Source organism: Ovis canadensis, chromosome 8 (genome assembly GCF_042477335.2).
Source record: "Ovis canadensis isolate MfBH-ARS-UI-01 breed Bighorn chromosome 8, ARS-UI_OviCan_v2, whole genome shotgun sequence".
Lineage (NCBI taxonomy): Eukaryota > Metazoa > Chordata > Mammalia > Artiodactyla > Bovidae > Ovis > Ovis canadensis.
In genome coordinates, this window is record NC_091252.1 from 103,138,972 (window position 1) to 103,165,423 (window position 26,452).

The following is a 26,452-nucleotide window of genomic DNA, read 5'->3' on the forward strand; positions in this document are numbered from 1 at the left end:
ACCTTGCTGTTGGGAGCTGCCCCTGCCCCACCACAGCTTCACACGTTCCCTGTGTATTGATTTCCCCAGTGTCTGCCACCTCTCAGGTCACTGGAGTGGCTTTCTCCCAGCCTGGCCATTCCTCACTGTCAGAAATCTAGCAGTGCCTTCCTTAGTGTGTTGTGTTCATGTGAAGCAGTGAGACCTCCTTGGTTGTGTCACACTGCTCATTGCCACCCGTACTGCTTTCTGACTACCTTCCCTCCCAGTTTGTTTGTGTAACTCCTAACCACTCAGCTTTCCAGACACAGAAATATCTAATGACTTCTGGCCGATGGATTTCTCACCTGAGAAATGAGAAGACCGAAGTAGGTGATGGCTGAGGTCACCTTCGGTTGTTACTATTCTGAGGTTCTGCCTACTCCCCGAGCCTGAATCAGTGGCATTCATGGGGCAGATTTTACTGTAAAGCTAATAAAGTTCAGACTTCAGAGTCCTCACTTTCACGGGCCCCTTCCAAGGCACTGGGAAGGGCCTCAGTGGTTTTTAGTTTATAATTGTGTGTGTGTTTTAAAGAAGGGCCTCAAATTCTTAAGTTTCAGCCCCCCACAGTGCTTGGATCCCTTTAGTTACCTCCTATTGTCTTGGTTTTGTGTTCCTGTCCTTTACTTTCCCTTCCCCACCTCCCATTCCACCTTGTGTGTGCTTCTTACTGAGGCTTAGAGAGAAGCCAGTAGTCATAGCAAATACCCTTTTCCAGCAACACAAAAGACGACGCTGCACACGGACATCACCAAATGGTCGATTACAAAATCGGATTATATTCTTTGCGCCCAAAGATGGAGACGCTCTATACAGTCAGCAAAAATAAGACCTGAAGCTGACTGTGGCTCAGATCATGAGCTCCTTATTGCAAAATCAGGCTTAAATTGAAGAAGGTACGGGAAACCACTAGGCTCTTCAGGTATGACCTAACTCAAATCACTTGTGATTATACACTGGAAGTGATGAATTGATTCAAGGGATTAAATCTGGTAGACAGAGTGCCTGAAGAATTATGGATGGAACATCATAATACTGTACACGAGGCAGTGACCAAAACCACCCCCAGAAGAAGAAATGTAAGAAGGCAAAGCAGTTGTCTGAGGAGGCCTTACAAATAGCTGAGGAAAGAGAGAAAGAGAAAGATACACCCAACCGAATGCAGAGTTCCAGAGAATAGCCAAGAGAGATAAGAAGACTTTCTTAAATGAACAATGCCAAGAAATAGAGGGAAAACAATAAAAAATGTGAAAAACTAGAGGTCTCTTCAAGAAGGTTGAAGATGTCGAGGGAACATGTTACTCAAGGATGGGCATGATAAAGGACAGGAACACTAAGGACCTAACAGAAGTAGAAGAGATTAAGAAGAGGTGGCAAAAATACACAGAAGACTGATACAAGAAAGGTGTTACGACCAGGATAGCCATGATAGTGTGGTCACTCACCTAGAGCCAGACATCCTAGAGAATGAAGTCAAGTGGACCTTAGGAAGCATTACTACAAACAAAGCTAGTGGAGGTGATTAAATTCCAAACAAAGATTAAATTCCAGCTGAGCTATCTACTAATAAAATCCTGAAAGAGGGTGCTGTTAAAGTGCTGCATCGATATATCAGCAATTTGGAAAACAGCAGTGGTCACAGGACTGGAAAAGGTCAGCTTTCATTCCAGTCCCAAAGAAGGGCAAGGCCAAATAATGTTTTAAGTACTGTACAGTTGCTCTCATTATACATGCTAGGAAGGCTATGATACGTGAACCGTGAACTTCCTGATGTTCAAGCTGGTTTTTAGAAAAGGCAGAGGAACCAGAGATCAAATTGCCAACATCTGTTGGATCATGGAAAAAGCAAGAGAATTCCAGAAAAACATCTATTTCTGTTTTATTGACTTTGCCAAAGCCTTTGACTGTGTGGATCACAATAAACTGTGGAAAATTCTGAGAGAGATGGGAATACCAGACCACCTGACCTGCCTCTTGAGAAGTATGCAGGTCAGGAAGCAACAGTTAGAACTGGACATGGAACAACAGACTGGTTCCAAATAGGAAAAGGAGTATGTCAAGACTGTATATTGTCACCCTGCTTATTTAACTTATATGCAGAGTACATCATGAGAAACGCTGGACTGGAAGAAACACAAGCTGGAATCAAGATTGCTGGGAGAAATATCAATAACCTCAGATATGCAGATGAAACCACCCTTATGGGAGAAAGTGAAGAGAAAATCAAAAGCTTCTTGATGAAAGTGAAAGAGGAGAGTGAAAAAATTGGCTTAAAGCTCAACATTCAGAAAACGAAGATCATGGCATCCGGTCCCATCACTTCATGGGAAATAGATGGGGAAACAGTGTCAGACTTTATTTTTTGGGGCTCCAATATCAGTGCAGATGGTGATTGTAGCCATGAAATTAAAAGACGCTTACTCCTTGGAAGAAAAGTTATGACCAACCTAGATAGCATATTCAAAAGCAGAGACATTACTTTGCTGACTGAGGTCTGTCTAGTCAAGGCTGTGGTTTTTCCAGTAGTCATGTATGGATGGGAGAAGGCATTGGCAACCTACTCTAGTACTCTTACCTGGAAAACCCCATGGGCAGAGGAACCTGGTAGGCTGCAGTCCATGGGGTTGCTAGGAGTCGGACACAGCTGAGTGACTTCACTTTCGCTCTTCACTTTCCTGCATTGGAGAAGGAAGTGGCAACCCACTCCAGTGTTCTTGCCTGGAGAATCCCAGGGACTGAGGAGCCTGGTGGGCTGCCGTCTATGGGGTCACACAGAGTCGGACGCGACTGAAGCGACTTAGCAGCAGCATGTATGGATGTGAGAGTTGGACTGTGAAGAAAGCTGAGCACTGAAGAATGGATTCTTTTGAACTGTGGTGTTGGAGAAGACTCTTGAGAGACCCTTGGACTGCAAGGAGATCCAACCAGTCCATTCTGAAGATCAGCCCTGGGATTTCTTTGGAAGGAGTGATGCTAAAGCTGAAACTCCAGTACTTTGGCCACCTCATTCAAAGAGTTGACTCATTGGAAAAGACTTTGATGGTGGGAGGGATTGGGGGCAGGAGGAGAAGGGGACGACAGAGGATGAGATGGCTGGATGGCATCACTGACTCGATGAACGTGAATCTGAGTGAACTCCGGGAGCTGGTGATGGACAGGGAGGCCTGGCGTGCTGCGATTCATGGGGTTGCAGAGTGAGTGACTTGACTGAGTCACGACTGAGTGACTGAACTGAACTGAAGACTGTGATCAGAATCCTTCAAGCTAGGCCTCATCAGTATATGAACTGAGAGCTTCCAGATATACAAGCTGGGTTTAGAAAAGGCAGAGGGACCCAGAAATTGCCAGCATTCCTTGGAATATGGAAAAAGCAAGGGAATTCCAGAAAATCGTCTATTTCTGCTCCGTTCAGGACTTCCCTAGTGGCTTAGATACTCTTGAGATAGCAGAGCAGAAAGACGTGCACTCACCTCCTGTGAGAACTCTGAAATTGCCACTAGCTGCTGAACAGCCATCAACAGGAGAATGTTGGATCCCACCAAAAAAAAAAATACCCTATGACCAAGGGCAAAGGAGAAGCCCCAACAAGATGGGTAGGAGGGGCAAAATTACGTTTAGAATCAAACCGCACAACCACCAGAGATACTCAGAGGGCTCAAACAAAACCTTGTGAGCCACACAAGACTGAGCCAGTCCTGCCTTTGAGTGTTTGAGTGTGTCCTGTGAAAGCACAGACCAGCAAGCCTTCCACAGGGACAAGGGCTCTGGCTGCAGCAGAGGTGGGTGGTGTAGCTTATGACATCAGTCCTCTTGGAGGAGGTTGCCATTAGCCCCACCACAGAGCCACTGGGCAGACGACCCACAACCTGGAGAACAATTATACCAAAGATGTTCTTGCGCTGTTGCCAAAGTTCTAGGGACCGCAACAGATTTCCCAACCTGTGGATCCTGCAAAGGGACTGAGAGCCCCCAGGGAATTTGAAGGCCACTGGGATTTGATTACAGAACTTCCACAGGACTGGGGAAGCAAACTCTTGGAGGGCACAAACAAAACCTTGTGCACACAAGGACCCAGGAGAAAGCAGCAGTGACCCCACAAGAGACTGAGCCAGACTTGCTGTGGGTGTCCAGGAGTCTCTGGCAGAGGTGTGGGTGGACAGTGGCCTGCCGCAGTGTCAGGGCACTGAATCCAACAGTCTTGGGAGCCCTGGCGTGCTGGCACAGGTCGTTTTGAAGGAGGTTGCCATTACCCCTACCATAGTTCAGCCTAAGGACAAACTACAGGGAGAGACACAGCACCCCCCTGCCCCATCGACAGAAATTGTGTTAACATTTACTGAGCGTGGCCCCGCCCATCAGAGCAAGACCAAGATTCCCCCACAGCCAGTCCCTCCCATCAGGAAGCATCACAAGACTCTTATCCTTATCCATCAGAGGGCAGACACACTGAAAACCACAATCACAGAAAGCTAACGAAACTGATCACATGGATCACAGCCTTGTCTAACTCAGTGAAACTATGAGCCAGCTGTAGAGGGCCACCCAAGAAAGATGGGTCATGGTGGAGAGTTCTGACTAATTGTGGTCCACTGGAGAAGGGAATGGCAAACCACTTCAGTATTCTTGCCTTGAGAACCCCATGAACAGAATGAAAGGGCAAATATGAACTCCCCTGGTCAGCAGGTGCAAGTATGCAAGTGGAGAAGAGTGGAGAAATAGGTCCAGAAAGAATGAAGAGGCTGAGCCAAAGCAAAAACAGTGCCCAGCTGTGGATGTGACTAGTGATGGAAGTAAAATCTGATGCTGTAAAGAACAGTATTGCATAGGAGCCTGGAATGCTAGGTCCATGAATCAAGGTAAATTGGAAGTGGTCAGACAGGAGATGGCAAGAGTGAACATAAAAATTTTAGGAATCTGTGAACTAAAGTGGACTGGAATGGGGGAATTTCATTTAGATAACCATTATATCTACTACTATGAGCAAGAATCCCTTAGAAGAAATGGAGTAGCCCTCATAGTCAAAAGAATCCGAAATGCAGTGCTTGGGTGCAATCTCAAAAATGACAGAATGATCTCTGTTCAGTTCCCAAGGCACATCATTCAGTATCACAGTAATCCAAGTCTGTGCCCCGGCCACTAATGCCGAAGAAGCTGAAATGGAACGGTTCTGTGAAGACCTACAAGACCTTCTAGAACTAACACCAAAAACAAGATGTCCTTTTCATCATAGGGGACTGGAATGCAAAAGTAGGAAGTCAAGAGATTCCCAGAGTAACAGTCAAGTTTGGCCTTAGAGTATAAAATGAAGCAGGGCAAAGGCTAATAGAGTTTTGCCAAGAGAATGCACTGGTCAGAGCAAACATCCTCATCTAACAACACAAGATACAACTCTACACATGGACATCACAAGATGGTCAATACCAAAATCAGGTTAATTTTATTCTTTGCAGCCGAAGAGGGAGAAGCTCTATACAGTCAGCAAAAACAGGCTAAGAGCTGACTATGGCTCAGATCATGAGCTCCTTCTTGCAAAATTTAGGCTTAAATTGAAGAAAGTAGGGAAAACTACTAGGCCATTCAGGTATGATCTAAATGAAATCCCTTATGATTATAAGTTGAAGTAACAAGTAGATTCAAGGGATTAGATCTGATAGATAAGAGTGCTTGAAGAACAATGTAGGGAGGTTTGTAACATTGTACGCAAGGCGGTGATCAAACCATCCCAAGAAAAAGAAATGCAAAAAGGCAAATGGTTGTCTGAGGAGGCCTTACACGTAGCTGAGAAAAGAAAAGAAGTGAAAGACAAAAGAGAAAGGGAAAGATATGTTAATGTGAATGCAGAGTTCCAAAGAATGGGGAGGACAGATAAAGTGTTCCTAAGTGATCAATGCAAAGAAATAGAGGAAAACAATAGAATGGAAAAGACTAGAGCTCTCAAGAAACCTAGAGATACCAAGGGAGCATTTCATGCAAAGATGGTCACAATAAAGGACAGAGATGGTATGGACCAAACAAAGCAGAAGATATTAAGAAAAGGCGGCAAGAATACACAGAAGAACTATACAAAAAAGATCTTAATGACCCAGATAACCACGATGGTGTGATCACTCATCTAAAGCCAGACATCCTGGAGTGCGAAGTCAAGTGGGCCTTAGGAAACATCACTACAAACAAATGTAATGGAGGTGATGGAATTCCAACTGAACTATTTCAAATCCTAAAAGATGATGCAGTGAAAAGGCTGCATTCAATATGCCAGCAAATTTGGAAAACTCAGCAGTGGTCACAGGACTGGAAAAGGTCAGTTTTTATTCCAGTCCCAAAGAGGTGAATGAAAGTCACTCAGTTGTGTCTGACTCATTGTGACCCCATAGACTATACAGTCCATGGAATTCTGCAGGCCAGAACACTGGAGTGGGTAACCTGCCCTTCTCCAGTGTATCTTCCCAGCCCAGGGATTGAAACCAAGTCTCCTGCGTTGCAGGTGGATTCTTTACCAGCTGAGCTTCAAGGGAAGCCCCAAAGAAAGGCAATGCCAAAGAATATTCAGACTCCCGCACAGTTGCACTCATTTCACATACTAGCAAAGTAATGCTCAAAATTCTCCAAGCTAGGCTTCATCAGTACATGAACCAAGAACTTCCAGATGTTCAAGCTGGATCTAGAAAAGGCAGAGGAACCAGAGATCTAATTGCCAATATTTGTTGGATCATAGAAAAAGCAAGAGAATTCCAGAAAAAAATCTGCTTCATTGACTATGCTAAAACGTTTGATGATGTGGATCACAAAAAACTGTTGAAAATTCTTAGACAGATGGAAATACTAGACCACCTTACCTGCCTCCTAGGAAACCTGTATGCAGGTCAAGAAGCAACAGTTAGAACTGGACATGGAACAGCAGACTGGTTCCAAATTGGGCAAGGAGTATGTCAAGGTTGTAATTGTCACCCTGCTTATTTAACTTCTATGCAGAGTACATCATGCAAAGTGCCAGGCTGGATGAAGCGCAAGCTGGAATCAAGATTTCCGGGAGAAATACCAATAACCTCAGATATGTAGGTGACAGCACCCTTATGGCAGAAAGCTAGAGGAATTAAAGAGCCTCTTGATGAAAGTGAAAGAGGAGAGTGAAAAAGCTGCTTTAAAACTCACCACTCAGAAAACTAAAATCATGGCATCCGGTCCCATCACATCCTGGCAAATAGATAGGGAAACAATGGAAATAGTGGTAGGTGTTGTTTTCTTGGGCTCCCAAATCATTGCAGATGGTGACTGCGACCATGAAATTTAAAAATGCTTGCTCCTTTGAAGGAAAGGTATTGCAAGCCTAGATGGTGTATTAAAAAGCAGAGACATTGCCAAAGAAATCTGTATAGTCAAAGCTATGGTTTTTCCAGCAGTCATGTATGGCTATGAAAGTTGGATTGTAAAGAAAGCTGAACACCTTCTTTAAAGAATTGATGTTTTCAAACTGTGGTGTTTGCCAAGAAAGAGTCCTTTGGAGTGCATGGAGATCAAACCATTCAAGCCGGAAGGACATCAGTTCTGACTATTTATTGGAAGGGCTGAAGCGGAAACTCCAGTACTTTGGCTGCTGCTGCTGCGTCGCTTCAGTCGTGTCCGACTCTGCGTGACCCCACAGGCGGCAGCCCGCCAGCCTCCCGTCCCTGGGATTCTCCAGGCAAGAACGCTGGAGTGGGGTGCCGTTTCCTTCTCCAGTGCATGAGTGTGAAAAGCGAAAGTGAAGTCACTCAGTTGTGTCGGACTCTTGGTGACCCCAAGGACTGCAGCCCACCAGGCTCCTCTGCCCATGGGACCCTCCAGGCAAGAGTGCTGGAGTAGGGTGCCACTGCCTTCTCCGATACTTCGGCTGCCCGATGTAAAGAGCAAACTCATTGGAAAAGACTCTGATGCTGGGAAAGATCTAAAGCAAAAAAAGGGAGAGGCAGAGGGTGAGGTGGATTGGTGACGTCACTGACTTGGTGAGCATTCATTTGAGCAAACTCTGGCACATAGTGAAGGGCAGCTCGCAGCAGTCCATGGGGTGGCAGAGGGTCAGGCACGGCTCAGCGACCGAGCGACGCCAAGAAAGCGTGAATGCACGGCTCGGCGACCGAGCGACGCCAAGAAAGCGTGAATGCGTGACTTGGCGACTGAGTGACGCCAAAGAGAAAGCGTGAATGCACGGCTTGGTGACTGAGCGACGCCAAGAAAGCGTGAATGCGTGGGGCCGACCACCTTCCTGTTGGAACATGGCTTTCCTTTGCTCTTGCCTCAGGAAGAAACGAGGTCAGAGATTGACAGCTGAGCTCAAGGGGCAGAACGTTTGCAACAATGTATTTGATTTGCTTCATTGCTGCTGCCTTGCCACTTCCTTCAAGAAAAGGTTGAAAATAAGGGAAATCCACTTAATTAAGATCATAAAAGCAGCTCTTACCTCCACTGAAATTAGGGTCACACACTGGGAATTCACTCAGAGAAATTAATTTCATCTTAATTTTATTAGTTTGAAAGTGAGGCATCCTTACACTATCAGTTACTTTTATAGAGGAACAAATGTGAATAACTTTTACATTTTCATTTGCTTTTATAAGTAATTTTCTATTTCTTTGTAAGGTGTTCTGTTGGAAAAGTTTTCAGAGAATTAAAACATGTTACTTAAAGTTTAAATTATGTGTATACATATAATAATATAAACTACTAAAGGATTTTATAGTACTAGTTTAAAATCTGCCAAATTGAGAGGTAAACCATTGTCACTTGAGCAAATGAAGAAGTCAGTGGTGTACAAAGAGTCAGTGACTTCTTTTCAGTCAGCCAGTAAGTCAGGGCCACTACTAGCTAAAAAGCCAGGTCCTCCGCACCCTTTTCCTTATAAACAAGTGTTACTCAAGGAGTCCGTTGATGTCAGCTCTTGTAGAACACCTGCTCTTAAACACACACCTGTCCGGCTGCACGCCCGCGTGCACGCTGGGCTCTGGAAGGTGCACAGCAGTGGCGAATGCTCCCCACGTCAGTGCTTTAGCTCAGATAGTTGGCCCAGTACAGATTCATGTAAGTTACTTTAAGTCATGCATGGTAAAGTGGTTGGCCATCGGGACAAGGGGATACTAGTTCTGAACAGAGTTTTCTGGATAATTTAATTTGGATTTTTGCCCATTAAGGAGAAAAATCTCACATTTAGATTGGAAATTTTTCTGAAATAGAGGATTTGCCTGCTTTCCTAAAAAAATATATTTTTTGCCACACTACATAGCTTATGGGATTTTAGTTCCTGAAGCAGACTGAACCTGGGTCCCCTGCGTTGGAATTGCATTCTTCACCAGTGAGGCACCATTCCCTGCTTTCCTAACAGAAGGTGCTAGATGTGTAGGGACTTTGCCTGATCCCTGCGATATGATCTCAAGTAAACATTGTAAACACACCTTGTTGTGATGAGCATAGTGTTAGGGCTTGTTAAGGCACGTGCACCGGTCTTCTCTGCTGTTTATGTGGCGTTTTCCTGTCCCCCGAGTTTCCTGGGTCCACTGTCAGAGGTTCCAACCCTGTGTCAGCATGGGAACGCCTGTCTCGTGCCCTTTCCATTACTGTGGACTTGGAGCTAATTGTTAGAATTATGCAGAAGAGTGATTCACAGATGATAAATCAGAGCCTGAGAAGTCTCTTATGAATAAATTATTTCAGTTTTACTTACGAATTTTGAAACTTACATTGGAGTCTTATTCTGAATTCTGGATCAATGAGGCGTAAGTTTTTATAGGTGGCAGGCATTTTCCTTTTCTGCGTTCATTGACCTGTACGGCGCTCTGTAAAGCTGCAGTCAAGTAGCCTCTGGGTGCCGCTTCAGTCCCACTGGTCCGTTAGGCCCCCTGGGCCTGGGAGCGCTTCCAGAAAGGAGCGCTGTGGCTATGCACGCCCCAGGGCTGGCTCTGCCAGGGGTGGTCTTCCCTGCGGGCCCAGCCGCCACCAGATCTCTGAAGTGTGGTGTTCGGGGAGCTGGCTGTGCTGTTACTGTCTGTGACCTCAGCAGGTGACTCAGTGCACACTGCTGACTGCCCCCAGCTGCCGGCTCTTCCTGCTTTCTTTGCTGGCATGCAGGCCTCGCAGTGGAGTCTGAACAAACCCCCACAGTGCACCGGGGGGGCTGGAGGGGCGTCCACTGTGGGTTCACAGTGTACAGCTTGGTGCACTTGGACACGTCTGCACGCGCCCAGGTCTGCTTCGTTCCCGACAGACCCTGAGCCTGGGCTCCTTTCAAGGTGCACGTCTTAGGTGTCTGTCTTGCTCGTTGCTGTGTCCGCAGCTGCGGGACCTCATGCCTTCGGTGTCCTGGGGGAAGGGGATACAGAGGCTCTCTTTAGCCTCTTTGCCTTGCAGTATGACACAGGGCTTTGCATGCCTCCAGAGCTGGGGTTCTTCCCAACGAGAGAGGGCTTTGGATGTCTGGCCTGCCTCCATCCCTCTTCCACAGCACAGGCAAGGCAGTGCTTCCAAAGTACCCTTGCTGAAGAGCTGTGCGTGACACCCACTTCCCCTCAGAGCTAAGTGTGCGCGCATGTGTGGGTTTGGAAGCCGCTGTTGCAGAAGCCCCCTGCTACATCTGTCCATACTCTTCCCTCCAGCAGAGGCTCTGCCAGGCCCAGGGGTTTGGGTTTTTTTTGTCCCCCATATTCTGTGTTGAAGAATACATTTATCATACGCTAAGTAAAGTTGCAGGTTAAACTGCATAATAGAACAGATCTTTTAAGCACCTTAGAAACACGGATTTAATATAAAAAGACACCCTGGACCTAAATAAAGGCATCCCTGTCGCTCTTGCCTCATGCTTCTCGTCCGCCTGCCCTCCTGCTCCCTCTGGCTGTGCCACCTGCCCTGGCTGCCTTTGTCAGGCCCTTGGCACGCCCTTCCTCAGGTGGATCCCCTTCCTCAGGTGGCATCCCCTTCCCCAGGTGGATCCCCTTCCTCAGGTGGCGTCCCCTTCCTCGGGTGCGTCCCCTTAGGTACGTCCCCTTGCCCAGGTGGCGTTCCCTTCCCCAGGTGCCGTCCCCTTCCCCGGGTGCCGTCCCCTTCCTCGGGTGGTCCTTGCGGATCCCAGGATGGGTTGCCTCTTCCTGCTGACCATCTCTCACACTGTCTGCTTTTGTCTGTCTTGAAGTGATGCCCCAGTGACGACCGCTTGCTGGGGCTTTTCCTGCCAGCGTGTACGCTGCCAAAGGCAGGGCCCTGTCTGTCTCGGTCAGCTCGCATCCGCTGGAGTGGCGACAGGGGTGCTGGCTTGGCCCATCGTCCCGCATCCTGTGTGGGGCCCCCGCCGGGGCTGCCCTGAGGCTGCACTTGTGAATTCCGGTGAACGCTGAGCAGCTGCTGTGTCTTGCCCGGCCTGGGACACATTGTCATCTCTGAATTTTCAGTCCTTTTTCTTAAACCCTGCTGTGTAGTAAGGATCCCTATAAGTTCCTCTTAGCTGGGGCTCTCAGGGGGAAGAGGAGAGAGTGGACCTCAGACCCTCCACTTCAAGCTCTGGGGGCCTCATGAGGGGGTGCAGGCCCAGGCGGCAGGCTCCCGCTGAGAGCAGTTACCCAAGACTCGGACACGAAGCCAGGACAAAGGAGGACTGTGCATCCTTCCCCGAATCCTAGGCCATTTCCAAGAGTTACCCCTGAGATAGTTCAGGTTTCTAAAAGAATGTCCATCTCTCTTTTAGTTTGCTGTTTCCTCTTGATGCAGCCCAAATATCATGATGATGCGTGTCAATTTGTAGATCTCTGTCTTGTAGAGACATTATTTCTGTCTGATAGAGATCTATCGAGAGGTTATGGTTTTGCTTCTGTAGCATATTGGTCTGATTTGTCAGCCAGCTTAGCAGCCAGCTCTTCAGATGTGCTCGGCACCAGCTTCCTGTCTTCCCTCTCCTCACTGATGTGCCTTTGCACACGTGCTGTCTTTCCACCTTGACTGTTATGCCTTGAACCTCTGGGACGCCAGGTGTCCCTGACGCGGCCACAGCTGCTGGTTCTGGTTGTCCTGCAGACGCTGTTCTGTGGGGTATGTGCCCGGGGCTGTCCGTGGTCCATGGGTGTGTGCCCGGGGCTGTCCGTGGTCCATGGGTGTGTGCCCGGGGCTTTCGTGGATCCATGGGTGTGTGCCCGGGGCTGTCCATGGACCCGTGGGTGTGTGCCTGGGGCTGTCGTGGGTCCGTGGGGGTGTGCCCGGGGCTGTCGTGGGTCCATGGGGGTGTGCCTGGGGCTTTCATGGGTCCGTGGGGGTGTGCCCGGGGCTGTCGTGGGTCCGTGGGAAGTGTGCCCGGGGCTGTCCGTGGTCCATGGGTGTGTGCCCGGGGCTGTCTGTGGGTCCATGGGGTGTTTGCCCGGGGCTGTCATGGATCCGTGGGGTGTGTGCCCGAGGCTGTTCATGGTCCGTGAGGGCGTGCCCAGGGCTGTCGTGGGCCCACTGTCCTGTGCTCTGAGTGACCCTCCGTGCATCACCTTTGATCTCTCAGTGGCAGGTGGGGGTGTATGTGTTTTTACTGAGGCCTGCCTCTCCATTTCTCTAAGTGTGGCCAGTAGAAAGATGGTAAATAAAGGAGTTTCTGGGTTTCTCACCTCTTCTCTCCAGGCCTCTGTTGCTCGTCACCCTGGACCTCGGGACTGAGCTGGGCATGGCCAGAGCAAGGCTTCCCCCGGTCCCCCTGTGCAGCCCCTGCCCCACCCCGCTGTGCACCTGCCGGCTTCTTCCTAAACTGTCCTGCCCTGACGCCTTCTCTCCAGGTCAGACTCCGGCTGGTAGTCTCGCTTTGTCCGCAGCCAAGTCTGTAAGCTTGCTGGTTCCTGGTCTCTCTTTACACCCCTGCCCTGTGGCGCCTTCGTCTGTCACTCCCTCACAGATGCGTGCCGGGCCTCACGCACCTGACTCTGCTGGGCGATAGGGATCTGATGGGGTGACACCTGCCGCGAGGCCCACAGTGATGGGCAGGCTCCCCAGATTCTCCTTTGGGTAGCAAGACTCCTCCCTGACGAGAATAACTTTTGTTTTCTTTCCAAACAGTAGTTATCTAGGTAATGGCAGTTCCCTGTATAGTTTGCAGGTAGAATAAGTAAAACTTTCTAGGTGTGTATGTGTGTGTATATATATGTGATTTTACAATGTGTATTTTGTATATATATATTTGCAGTCATCTTAAAAACTACCTTTAAAGAATGTAAATCCTTAATATATGCTCTTAGAAATAAAAGGCTTAAAAAACAGAAGAAAGTTATTGAACAAGGTAATATTGACAGATTCTCTTTTTAAGCATTTCTTTTCACACCACACACAGCATTGATGGCACGTTAACGCTGCGTTAACGCTGCATTCACGCTTTGGGGACCTGAAATACTAGAAGGCATCCTCTAATGTCCCAAGTTCCCAAATCTTTACCTATCCAAAGTGTTCTTTGTAAATACCGTAGAAGAGCACATTCCTAAGGTAATTTGTGATTCAAACTGAGAAATTGGCAGTGTAAAATACAGGAAAAACCAGTACCTGTTTAAGAAAATAGTGAGCTTTTTACTACTGAGGTAAGCGAGGAGGAAAACCATTTGAATGGAACGAAAGCAGAGGCTGAGCCCGACTTCTTGCGAAACAGAGGAGAGTGTTTCACGAAACTCAGTGTCGCCACTTGGCAGTTTTAGTAGAAAAACGCTTGAAACAAAAATGGCTTTTTTATTAGCGAGGGAAGGCAGCCGAGGCAAACGAGGCAGGTAGGCGAGGCGGGTCTGCGGGTGGGCGAGGCGGCGGCCTGGAGCCTGTGCGCCTCCTCCTCCTCCTCGCGCGCGGCCTCCTCCTCCCCGCGGGCGCGGCCTCCTCCTCGCCTCCTGGCGCGCGCGGCCTCCTCCTCGCCTCCTCGCGCGCGCGGCCTCCTCCTCCTCCTCCTCGCGCGCGCGGCCTCCTCCTCGCCTCCTCGCGCGCGCGGCCTCCTCCTCCTCCTCCTCGCGGGCGCGGCCTCCTCCTCGCCTCCTCGCGCGCGCGGCCTCCTCCTCCTCCTCCTCGCGGGCGCGGCCTCCTCCTCGCCTCCTCGCGCGCGCGGCCTCCTCCTCCTCCTCGCGCGCGCGGCCTCCTCCTCCTCCTCGCGGGCGCGGCCTCCTCCTCGCCTCCTCGCGGGCGCGGCCTCCTCCTCCTCGCGGGCTCGGCCTCCTCCTCCTCGCGCGCGCGGCCTCCTCCTCGCCTCCTCGCGTGCGCGGCCTCCTCCTCGCCTCCTGGCGGGCGCGGCCTCCTCCTCGCCTCCTCGCGCGCGCGGCCTCCTCCTCCTCCTCCTCGCGCGCGCGGCCTCCTCCTCCTCGCCTCCTCGCGCGCGCGGCCTCCTCCTCGCCTCCTCGCGCGCGCGGCCTCCTCCTCCTCGCCTCCTCGCGCGCGCGGCCTCCTCCTCGCCTCCTGGCGGGCGCGGCCTCCTCCTCCTCCTCCTCGCGGGCGCGGCCTCCTCCTCGCCTCCTCGCGGGCGTGGCCTCCTCCTCCTCGCGGGCGCGGCCTCCTCCTCCTCGCGCGCGCGGCCTCCTCCCCGCGGGCCCCACAGACGCCCGCTGGGCGAGCTCTGCCTTGGGTCCTCTCATCGTCTACAAACCTTTCCTTTTTTAAAAAAAAATCCATTTTGGTTTTGTTCCGTCTGACAGCCCTTCTTTGTGTTCTGAAACAGGCTGCCTTCCCGCCAGGCCCAGGGGCGTGCCTGGGAACGAACCTGCGGTTGAGGGGGTTCTGTGAAGTCCGTCTTCTGCATCAGAAACACGCACAGCTTCCCAGGCCAGCCCAGTGCCGGCAGGATCTGCAGTGGTTGGGAGTGTGGGTCCATCGTACTTACTGAGGCGGCCTCACTCGGTCTCAGCTTCAGTGTGCTGTTTGTGTCCACTCGGCTTTTAGATAGTCTTTATTGTTGTTGCGTAGTGACTAAGTCATGTCCGACTCTTTGTGACCCCGTGGACTATAGTCTGCCCGTCTCCTCTGTCTGTGGGATTTTCCAGACAAGAATACTGGAGTGGGTTGCCATTTCTGTCTCTAGGGTATCTTCTTGATCCAGGGATCGAACCGATGTCTCCTGCATTGGCAGGCAGATTCTTTACTGCTGAGCCACCAGGGAGAAGTTCAGTCATGGCCGACTCTTTGCGACGCTATGGACTGTAGCCCACCATGCTCCTCTGTCCATGGATTTCTCCAGGCAAGGCAAGAATACTGGGGTGGGTAAGCCATTACCCCCTCCAGAGGATCTTCCCAAGCCGAGGCTCGAACACACGTCTTCTATATTGCAGGTGGATCCTTCACTGTCTGAGGCACCAGGCAAGCCCTATGTTTATTACTAGGAGCAATTAAGTAGATAATTTTAAATTCTGTTAGAGGCCACTGTCCATTAACAGGTGTACATTCTTAGAAGGGAATCCACAAGGGGGCCTTTTCCCAGCCTAGTAATTTGCTTATCATTTCTTCATTTGTGAAATAGGGCTTATAATTTTTACCCACCGTGGTGGTTTTGACGTGTGTTTTGAGTGCCCAGTGCTGTCTCGTAGGCGGTGAGCTCGTTCTGCTGTGTGGGGGCAGCTGGGGTGTCTGCCCTCAGCCCCTGGCCTGAGAGAGGGCCATTTCCTCTCTGCTGCTGTTTGCATGAGAAGGATTCTTTTGTTTTGTTTTATCAGAGGACCTGAAGCCTTGATGAGAATAGGCTGTTGAGATAAAAGATGTCTGACCACCAGTGGGTGTCTTTTACTATGTGCAAGGACATCATACTCGTATAAAGGTGTCTTTTACTATGTGCAAGGACATCATACTCGTATAAAGGTGTCTTTTACTATGTGCAAGGACATCATACTCGTATAAAGGACTCTGCTTAATTTTTTTTTTTCCGGATTGTGAATTCTAACTCTTCGAACTATTTTGTGTGTTTTTACGTTTTAGAACAGATAGTTTTTCATCTACAGTCAGTCAGTCATCATCTCAAATGTTGAGGATATTTGGCCTAGAGAATTTTCACATCATCTTTTTAACACCTTTATTGAGATATATTGATGTGCGGGAAACTTCGAGCCTGTGGTTACCTGTGAAGCCACCCCACAGCCAAGGTCGTGCACGGGTCTGTCACTTTGCCCGCGCAGCGTCAGCCCCCGCTGCGGCCCCGCCGCCGTCGCCCGCGCGGCTCTGGCCCCCGCGGCTGCCCGGGCGCCGGGCTTGGCGGCGGCGTGCGCGCCTCGGTCCCGCCCCTTTCTCTCCGCGAAACTCTTCTGGGAAACGTCAGTGTTGCGTGTATCGGTTTGCATGTTAAGCTTTCAGAACTCACTTCTGTCTGCGCTCCTAGATGGGAAGCAGTACTTCTGTGAACTATTAGCCTGTTTCCAAACTTCGTTGGGAAATTTCTTGAGTAACAGCCATAGTGAAAATCTTGAGAGAGCCCTGCCTCGCACTGTCCGGGTCAGAGCCCGACTCGGCGCCTCGCTCGGGTCCAGCCCCGCGGGGGTGAGCGAGGAGGGCTCTCGGGCCCCGAGAGCTCGGTGTGCCCTGTGCTGTGCTGAGGACGGAGGGAGCGCGAAGCCTTGACTGTGTGCTTTGAAAGGCGCCGTGTGTCACGGTGACGCCGTATTTACTCATTTCTTTTCCTTTTAGATCCTTCCCAGGAGTTCCATTATGGGCGTGAGAGGTTTGCATGGGTTTGTGGCAAGTAGCTGCCCACATGTGTGCACCGTAGTGAACTTCAAGGAGCTGGCAGAGCGCCACCGGAGCCAGCACCCCGGAGGGACGCCCGCCATTGTGGTCGACGCCATGTGCTGCCTCAGGCACTGGTACACGCCGGAGTCCTGGGTCTGCGGCGGGCAGTGGCGGGAGTACTACTCTTCTTTGCGAGAATTCGTGAGCGCTTTTACCGCTGTTGGCATCAAGCTGATCTTCTTCTTCGATGGCATGGTGGAGCAGTCCAAGAGAGGCGAGTGGGTGAAACGCAGACTCAAGAACAATAGGGAGATAGCCAAGATCTTCCACCACATCAAGTCCCACAGGGAGCAGCCAGGCAGAAACATGTTCTTCATCCCGTCCGGGCTGGCCGTATTCACACGGTTTGCTTTGAAGGCCCTGGGTCAGGAGACTCTGTGCTCGCTACAGGAGGCCGACTACGAGGTGGCCTCCTACGGCTTCCAGAACAACTGTCTTGGGATTCTTGGAGAAGACACTGACTACTTAATCTATGACACCTGTCCCTACTTTTCTATCAGCGAGCTCTCCCTGGACAGTCTGGACACCGTCATGCTCTGCCGGGAGAAGCTCTCTCAGAGCCTCGGGCTCCGCCTGGCCGACCTGCCTCTGCTGGCCTGCCTGCTTGGCAATGATGTCGTTCCAGAAGGCATGTTCGAGAGCTTTCGGTACAAGTGCTTGACTTCCTATGCCTCTGTGAGAGAGAGCTGTGACAGAAAAGGTAATGTTATCTTAGCTGTAGCAGACCACATATCTAAAGTTCTTCGGTTGCATCAAGGTGAGAAAAAGCTGGAAGAGATACTGCCTTTGGGACCAAACAAAGCTCTTTTTTATAAAGGAGTAGCATCGTATCTTTTGCCAGGACAGAAATCTCCATGGTTTATCCAAACACCTAAAGATGTAGTAACTTTGGACAAGCAGGTACTATCCATGAGTTCAGATCCTGAATCTAAGCAAGAGGTTCCCATGTGTATGGACCCTGAATCCAGGCAGAAATTACCTGTAGATACAGACCCTGAATGTAACCTAGAAGCAGCCGTGTGTGCAAACACTGAAGTTAAACAAGAAGACCTTGTAAATATGGGGCTTGAAGCCAAACATCAAGTAACTGTGGTTTCGGATCCTGAAATCTTAAAGGTAGGTGGACGTGCCCACCCGAATCTAATATGTCATGATTGAAAATGTACCCAGTGATGGATTTGTCAGTGAATATTTATTGACTGCCTGCAGTGGTTAAGACACAGTGAGGGCCACAGAGCCAAACCCTTGAGGTTAGCTAGGAGCTTCACGATGCATGTGAAAACCTGCACTGTGGGCTCTGCCTCGTGTTGCTCCGTGGCTGTTACAGAGCGCTAGGGATCTGAAGAGAGTGATAGCTGTGGCTTAAGGACAGAGAGAAGCCCCCAGAGGAGTAGTTACAACTGGAGCCAGGCCTTCCTGTGCCGAGGTTTGCTGTGAACAGACAAAGATGGGACCTGTGCCCTCAGCAGAGCCCTGGACAAGTAGCTGAGGCCTGGGCTGTGAAGGGCTAAGTAAGCAGAAGATAATTGGGAAGGACAGAGCCAGACGGTGGATATTCCTGCGTGCCACCCTAGGGCTTTGAATGTAGTCCTGAAAACGATACAGAGCCTTGATAGTTTTGAAGGAAGGCCACTGTTCATGAACTGCCCGCTCGGTGTAGGTTGGTTGCAGTGTAGCTATTATCTCATCGAAAGCTCTCGTTATCCTTGGGTTACAGAGGAGGTGCGTGTGGACACTAATGCCCTGGGGCATCTCAGCAAGTGTGGAGCCAAATAGGACTTCAGTCACAGCTTTTCATTGTTCTTGTGTCGAGTGTCACCATCTTTCCAAGTTAAAAACCTGGGAACGTCTCTCTCATTTTTCATAACCAGTCTCTCTTAAGTTTTGCTCCTTTGATCTGCTCAGTGGCCCTCACCACCCTGGGCTCTCAGCGCCCTGTGTGGATGGCTGCAGACGTCTGGGAACTCTCCCTAAACAGGCTTTTGCCCCTTCCAGCCCCCTTGTCATGCTGCAAGCAGAAACAAAGCCCTGATTTGCGTTTGCTAGCTCTTCGAGCGAAGCAGTGACCTGCACAGAGCGGGCCGCCGTCCTGGCTGCTGCCTGCTGCTCCAGCCGTACCTGCCCCTCCTGCCTGCCCCTCTCCTGGACGGCCCTCCGGCCCCTCCGCGGGTCGTTGCCTGCTGGGCCTTCCCTTCACACCCAGAGAGGCCGCTCACCCTGTGTGAGAGACTGATGTTTGCCGCAGGTGCCCCCAGAATGTCCTCTCCGGTTCAGGTCTTTCCTTCCAGACCAGGGGGTCCTGTGAGGGCCTGGCCTTGCTGGTTCTTGTCTTGCCCTGCCGCGGTCTCAGGGAGTGTCCTCCGCCTCTTCTGTCTCTACAACCTGTCAGTGACTTCTCCTCTCCGTCCTGCACAACTGCAGGGACCCTTCCCCTCTCTCTGCCACGTGCCTTGTGACAGAGAGGGTAGCTTCTTATCATAGTGATGAGGTGAGAGGTCGAATGTGGTACGTGTTTCAAGAGAGTTATAGGTGAAAAAGCATTAAGAAATGTATTCTACCTGGAAACATTCTTAACTGCTTTCTAGAGGGAAAAGAATGTGAATGGACATTGGAGGAGGGTTGGAGGCGGACCTGCACGTGGAGGTCCCGAGGAGCAGTGGGAGGTGGGTGGAGCACGTCAGCCTGGAGAAGGATGGGCCTCAGCGCGGCCCGAGGAGAAAGGCGGGCAGAGGAAGGACGGAGCCCAGTCTGCGCTCGGCTTCCGTGCTCAGTGTGGTTGCGCCGCTGGCTCTCCAGCGACTACCTCTGCGTAGTTGTTCCTGGTTCTCGGCTGTTCCTCACTGTCTCCGCTAACGCAGCTCTTGCTGGACGCCCTGGTCTCCCGCTCACGTGAGGCCGTGGGTGTGCAAAGGCTAAATGACATGTCTGCAGTGATCACACAGCTAGTTCTTGTAGACCCCGAGTTTGAGCCCAAGCCTTCCATGCTTCACAAGATCGTACCCGCCTTCCCTGGGGTCTGAAAGTCCATCGGCACCGGGAGAGGGACGCGTCATGGTCAGGAGTTGGGAAGTGGGAGAATGGAAGAGTCTGAGAGGGAGCTGCCCTGCTCGGGGTCTCATTCGAGAGTTGGGTGGTATCTGCTTTTTGTTCAGCCCAGGACGCAGAGCAGTCCCCTGCCACGCCTCCGGCACCATCCCAGGCCCTCTCTGCTCGCTTCTGTTTGCTCTGGCTCCTGCCGGTCCCCAGCTTTCACTTCCGTCTGTGTGCCTTGCACCTGTCAGTCTGGGCTCCTCCTCACACATCCTGGCTGCGTTTGCTATGCCTGCCCCATACCCACTGGGCGTGGTGGCCTGGCATCTCACCCGGTTTCCTCCAAGGGGAGTCCAGGAAAGTTAGGTCCAGCCACAGAGGGCAAGCATTTGTGTGCTGAGAGAGTTCAGGACTTAGTTCTTAGCCTCTTTTAGGAGGCATGGGATAGCAAGTGGAGGTGTGGCGAGATCAGATACTTGTTTTCTGAAACACAGCAGAGAGTGGACCAGTGTGGCTATGAGCTGGAATTAGGGAAATGGAACCGGAGTAAAAGAAGCAACTCAGGCAGTGATTCAGAAGAGAATCCTGCTGCACAGGTGAAGCTCCTGTGCTCAGGCTGGTGGGGTGGGGTTGGCCTGAGCCAAACAGAAAGGAAGGAAGCCAAACAGAAGGGACCATCTGATGCTTAAAATGTGTGCTCTACCTGTAGTGGAGACCCTCCAGGTAGAAGCAGTGATGCCCTGAGGGGTGAAGGGCGTCCCACAGGGAGGAGGGCGAGGTGAGAGTAAGCTGACAAGGGCTGGGAGACAGGTTCAAGGGTGAGAAGGAAGGCGGGTCTGCCCGATGCCGCAGCGGCCGTGGACGGGGCTTGGAGGTCGTCAGGATTGCTGTGTGGGAGGATCGGAGGGCCTACAGAGCCTTGGTCACCCATAGGCTTGGTGGAGGTTAGATTACAGGAATTTGGTGGCAGTTTGGAGGCAAAAAAGACAGAAGCTGGGGATGGGGTTGCTCTTTGTGGAAGTCTGGCGGAAGGAGCCCAGCAGAGTCTTCTGGGCCTGTGAGCAGGTGGAGCGCGGTGGTGGGGGGAGCGGGGAGAGGACAGAGCGTGTCCTGCATCAGTGACACTTGGACTTCTTGAGCTTAGAAGCCCCTTCGAAAATAATTTGGAAGTTTCTTAAATTCCCCTTAAAAATTCCTTACAATTTTATTTTTGCAGTAGCATCTTCTAGCACTGACAACAGATAGCCAGAATCCGGACGTGCATTTTGGGGACGTGGACACCCTGGAAGCCCTTTGGTGCCAAGTAGCTGAGTGCAGCAGTTTCCTGGGTGCATGCACACAGCTATTGCTGTTTCCTCCAGCACCTGGGTAGGCTGAATTCTTGCTCTAGGATGCTCAGATTAGGTGGATATGTTACAGTTTTTCCAGGTGTGGAATGCTATATAATATCTGCAGTAAGGGCAGAGGTGAAAGATGCTGAGGTGATGAGCTAGTTGATGAATTAATATTATAATTGTAGAAAACGTCTCTGAAAACCCTGTGTATACCCAGAAAAGAATGTTACATCTCAACTCTGTACAGCTGCCAAAATTGGAGGCTTTTTGATAGAGTGAATATATAATTTATTAAAATTTTATGGATAAATTTGTCAAAATTCTAACACTTTTGAAATAAAAAAAGAGGAAGAAACGTAGGAAGGTATAGGAAAATACATTAGAGGGTATTGTACCTTAAAAGAATCATGCAATATCTAACCATATTGTTGCTGATAGATTCTGTATCAAAAGGGGCATTATAGAGAAATAATGTTACTTCTAATGCTCTTGGTTAGAGCATTGGTTAGAGCATCAAGTAATAACTCTTTTGGGATCCTTGCTGACTTTAACGCTGCTAGCTTGTCTGCCATCCTGATTTAAAGACGCATTTAGCCATGAGATAGGCCCTGGAGAATGTCCAGCCAGAGAGTAGTCGTGGCCGCCTGTTGGCCATGCGCTATCTGCCAGCCTCTGATTAGCTCACTGAATCCTCATGGATAGTTCTGTGAGGACAGCACCTTTGTTAAACCTATCTTACACGTGAAGGAAGCAGGCACTGAAGATATTAAGACTCAAGTCACCGGAGTGAATGGGCCTGAGCGAGCGCGTCATGTGGGTCAGTAGCAGGACGCTGATGAGCAGAGGTTCTGATGCTCCAGGCTGTTGTCAGAGCGCATTTTACATGTCATCGGGGGCAGGGTGGCTTTAAATTATGAAGAGTAATCCTGCAGTGGTGAGAGTGTTCTTTGCGGAAGCATGAAACCTGTGTGTCGGTTGTTACAGACCATCTGATCTCAGCTCCTCATTGAGTGGGAGCATGGCATCCGCTTCCATCGTCCATCTCTTCACCTCCCAGTGGGGGCCCCGCACCGCATTCAGAGCAGAAAGCAGCGAGTGCTTGGGCACAGTTTCTGCTCAGTGAAACAGTGCTGAACAGGTGAATGAAAGCGACGCAGTTTCTAATCCCAAGGAATCTGTGGTTTAATAGGAGAGATGAGGCAAGGTAACGACTGGACAGTAAATGTGAGTTGAGCCCCTTAGGTCGGGGAGATGAGCTCTTGCTCACAGAGGATGGCAGGGTCCTGGAGAGGTGGCACCTCAGGGGAGCCTCACAGGGCAGAGCCTGGGAAGTGGCTTTTGGGAAGGGCTGAGAGAGGTCAGTTTCCCTCATGGAGATTGGGTTCCAGAGTGTCCACGAGGGGTGCACGGGAGGAGATGGAGGTCTTCACAGGGCCTCTTCAACTCAGGCTGAAGAGTCTGGAAGCCGGCCTGAGTGCAGTGATTGGGCCTCTGTTTCTAGGAAGACAGTGCCACTGGGGTGAAGGGTGGGTTGGAGAGCCTGGAGGGGGGCGGCTGGAGCCCTGGGCTGCCCCTCTCCCTGTCGGGTGGACAGGATGTTCAGTGATGGCAGAGGTGAGTCACAAGTCTGGTTGGTGGGTGGAAATTGGAGGAGGAACGCGGTAATAGAAAGTTCTGAGCTGGAAGCAGAGGCCGGCTTACGTCCTGAGCTTGAGTGACATTTTCTCTGCCTCTGAGCCCTAGAAGGCCTTGGGTTTCCTGCTGAAGGTCACGGCATTGTTTTCAAAGAGAAACCAGCTGCATCTGATTGTTGGGCAGGTCGCCAGAGCGCAGCATGTCCGGGCGGAGAGCTACCTGGTGTACGGTGTGATGAGCAGCGGCGAGGTGGAGTGCAGCAGCAGCCTGGAGGACGCCACGGACCAGGCCCTGCCCAGCCAGGCCTTCGTCTACCGCCCCGTGCGACAGCGCGTCTACTCGCTTCTGCTGGGGGGCGGCGGAGGTGAGTGCGCCTGGAGCTGGGGCTGGAGCTGAGAACCGGCCGGATGGGACGAGCGCATGCTTTCAGGACTCAGGATTTGTTTCTCTGTGAAGTCCGAAATGGCACACGCTGCTCACATCTGCCCAGGATTAGGGGCAAATGCATGGGGTGTCTGTTTACCTGATCAGCAGGCTGCTGACCAGAGCGCACTGGGTGTCTGTTTACCTGATCAGCAGGCGGCTGACCAGAGCGCATTGAAAGAGAAGTGCGTTGTTTCTGTTGTAAAGTAGTTGTAGTTTTATTCCTCAGAAGGATTTAAGAAATTCAAAACTCTGGAAGCTCTTTCCTCCTGTAGAAGCTCATGCAGGATGTGTCTGCTGTTAGAAGACCGTCTCCGTTTGAGTGTGGCTTGTCTCCTTTCTGTTCTTTTACCTTTAGACTGTCCCTAGTGGTCGGAGCGTTTCTCTTTTAGGCAGCATGTCTGTCTGGGCTGTTTACGTTTGCTGCGCCGGCTGACGTGGCTGGGTTCACTTCTGCATTGTGCTCTTTGCTCTGTCCTCTTTTCCCTATTTTCCCCTTTTCTGACTTCTTTTGGAACAGTTGAATAATTATTAGTATTTTGCTTTGTATTGGCTTACTATTGGACTTGAATTATTAGATTTATTTGTTTTTATGTGTTTGCTTATTTTCTTAGCAGTTGCTCTAGGGTTTCTAATGCATGTCTTTAACTTGTCAGAATTTGGCTTCAGTATTATACCATGTAAGGCGTGTTGTAAAAACCTCACAGCAGTGTGCTTCCATTCCCCCATCATTTTTCCTGTTCAGTATATTTTAAAGATTTTATTTTGAAATAATTATTTACTCAAGGGAGTTGCAAAAAATAGCCTATAGGATTTCATGTTCCCTTTATAAGACGGCATTGCCTATAATAAAGTATAGTATCAAAGCCAGGAACTTGACATCAGTACAATACTGTGAAGCAGACTATAGCTGTGACTCACTCTTCAGCATTTTTTACACCCATTCGTGTGTGTGTGTGTGTGTAATTCTGTGCAGTGTTATTCACTCAAGACACAGGCGTGGATGTGCAGGTGCCACACGCAGATACGGCTGTGTCATCCGTGCAAGATACAGGCGTGTTGCACGGCCACAGCGGCTCTCCGTCTGCTGCCTCTTCACACCCACCTTCTGTCCCTGTCCCCGGTCAGCAGTGGCCCATCCTCCAACTCGACCCTTGGGTCATTCTTGGGAAAGTCACATAAATGGAAACATAGTGGGTAGCCTTCTGAGATTATGCATATGTTTTAAGCATAAATACATGATTCTTATTTTTAAGCTGTTGGCAAACATTTTTGTGAAGGACCAGGTGATAAATATTTTAGGCTTTGAGGGCCCCGCAGTCAGTAGCAGCTAATGAACTCTGCAGAGGTGGGCACCCTAGACGCAAATCCAGGAGGGCATGGTTGTGCCACTGAAGCTTTGTCTAGTTTTCCCATGTCACAGAGTTTGAATTGTGTGCCATTGGTCTGTGTCACAGAATGTTCTTCTTTCAATAATTTTCTAATCATTTAAAGCAATATGAAAAGCATTTTTAGCTTTCAGACTGAATAAAGGCAAGCCAGCCAGATTTGGCCTGGGAGCTGTGCTTTTGGTTGTTTTGGAAAGGAGTCAGTCGGTGAGTCGATGTCTGCCATGTGTGCTGTTTCTGGTGCTCTTTATTGCAGAAATATAATTCTGCTGGGGGCAGAGTTCTAAATACTTCTGTCCGGCGCTTTGAGGGTGTTGTTCTGTCGTCTAGCTGCGTTTCTCCGGAGACGCTCGTGGTCCTTCTGACTGTTGGGTCCGCAGGTTGTGAGTGTTTCTCTGGCTGTCCTTTGGGTTTCCTACTGACTGCTGGTTTTTCATCCCCTGTTGAAGCTGAACTTTGGAGTCATTTCCTCCAGCTCTTGAGCTCCTTGGGCCTGTGAGTTTCTGTTCCTTGTTGACTTTGAGAGCACCGTTTCATGGAACACTGTCTTCGGTGTCTCTCTGTCCCTCTAGGCCCATATCACATGCCTGGCTTACACCTCACAGTGCCCCTCAGGCACCAAGGCTCGTTTGTTAAGCCTCTTCTCTCTGTGCTTCAACTTGGATGCTCTTGTTGCTCTGATTTCATGTTTTCAGGGCCTTTCTTCTGTAGTGTCTAATCTGCTACTAGCCTATCCAGTGAAACTGTCATTTCAGATGTTGTGTTTTTAGCATTTAAAAAAAATCTTCCATTTCTTTCTTCCCTGTCTTCATGTTTTCCTTTAAATCCTTAAACTTGTTTGCAGTGCCTGTTTTCAAGTCCTTATCTACTAATTCCATCATCCCTGTCATTGCTGGGCCTGTCTGTTCATTGCCTTTTCTTCTTCCGGGGGGTCCACGTGTTTCTGCTTACCCTCGTGTCCAGTATTGTACTGTGCTCTAGAAGGTTTTGGATCTGTGAAGGGTCTTGCCTTTTGTCCTGTAAGGGGTCATTTACCTGATCCTTGCAGGGTTTGCCTGAAGCCTTGTTAGGCGGCCTGGGGAACCTCAGGAGATGGAGGGGCCCTGTTCCTGAGGCCGGGGCCTCCTGGGCTGTCCGCACGTGCCGACGTCTGGCGCAGCCCCTGCACACGCTGCCCCTGTGTGGCCCCAGGGTCGCATGGCCCGTGGCCACCTGCCTGGCCTCGTTGAGCCTTGCCCTGGGCGTAACACGCTCCAGCCCTCGGGACCTCAGGGTGCTCTTCTGCATGGCGCTGGCGCTGGCTCTGCTCGCAGCCCTGCTGTCAGGGCAGCCTGTCCTCTCCGAGCCCTGCTTAGCTCTGCTTTGCTCTGCTCTCTCGCTCTTCTGGGCTCTCACGGCCTCAGCTGCCACCTGCACGGCGCCCTGGGTCCTCAGGCGCGTCTCGGGTCCTCAGGACGGGAAGGGTCGCGGCTGCAGCCCCGCAGCCCCTGTCCCGGCCGCACCCACCCTCCTCTCCTGCTGTGGGTGCCGGCGGAGGTGAGTGCTGGTGTGGTGCCTGCACCTTTTTTGTGGCTTTTCTTTGCCCTTGGAGGGTTGTGTCCTGCATGTTGGTACATTTTTCTCCCATCCATATGTCTGTAGTGTTATTGGAGCTGCTCAGAAATGATGCTGGACCTCCTGGGCTGATGTTTCGTTTCTTCATCCTTACTTCCGGTTTGTTTTTCCTGCATTTGGGGAACATTTCACCACTTCATTCTCAGCTTTTTGAGAGGGTTCCCTCTCTCCTTCCTGTCTCATTCCTCTCTCCTTTGAGACCTTGCTCGTCTTACTGACACTTCTCCTGGAAGTGGAATTCCTGCTGGAAGCCTTGAACCTCGCTGGTGGGGGGCTGGCAGAAGTGGG

At 50.6% G+C, this 26,452-nt stretch overlaps 1 protein-coding gene across 7 annotated transcripts in view; it reads left to right on the forward strand.

Annotated features, from left to right (window-relative positions):
- The window catches only part of FAM120B (family with sequence similarity 120 member B), a 71,180-nt gene that overhangs the window by 1,374 nt on the left and 43,354 nt on the right, over positions 1–26,452 (forward strand). For 5 of the 7 annotated variants that reach the window (XM_069599383.1, XM_069599382.1, XM_069599384.1 and 2 more), the window contains exons 2-3: positions 16,639–17,856; positions 22,923–23,103. In XM_069599383.1, coding sequence (XP_069455484.1) covers positions 16,660–17,856; positions 22,923–23,103 — 1,378 coding nt within the window. In that variant the 5' untranslated portion in view covers positions 16,639–16,659. The remainder of the gene's footprint in view (positions 1–16,638; positions 17,857–22,922; positions 23,104–26,452) is intronic. The other 2 variants (XM_069599388.1, XM_069599387.1) reach the window with 1 other exon arrangement.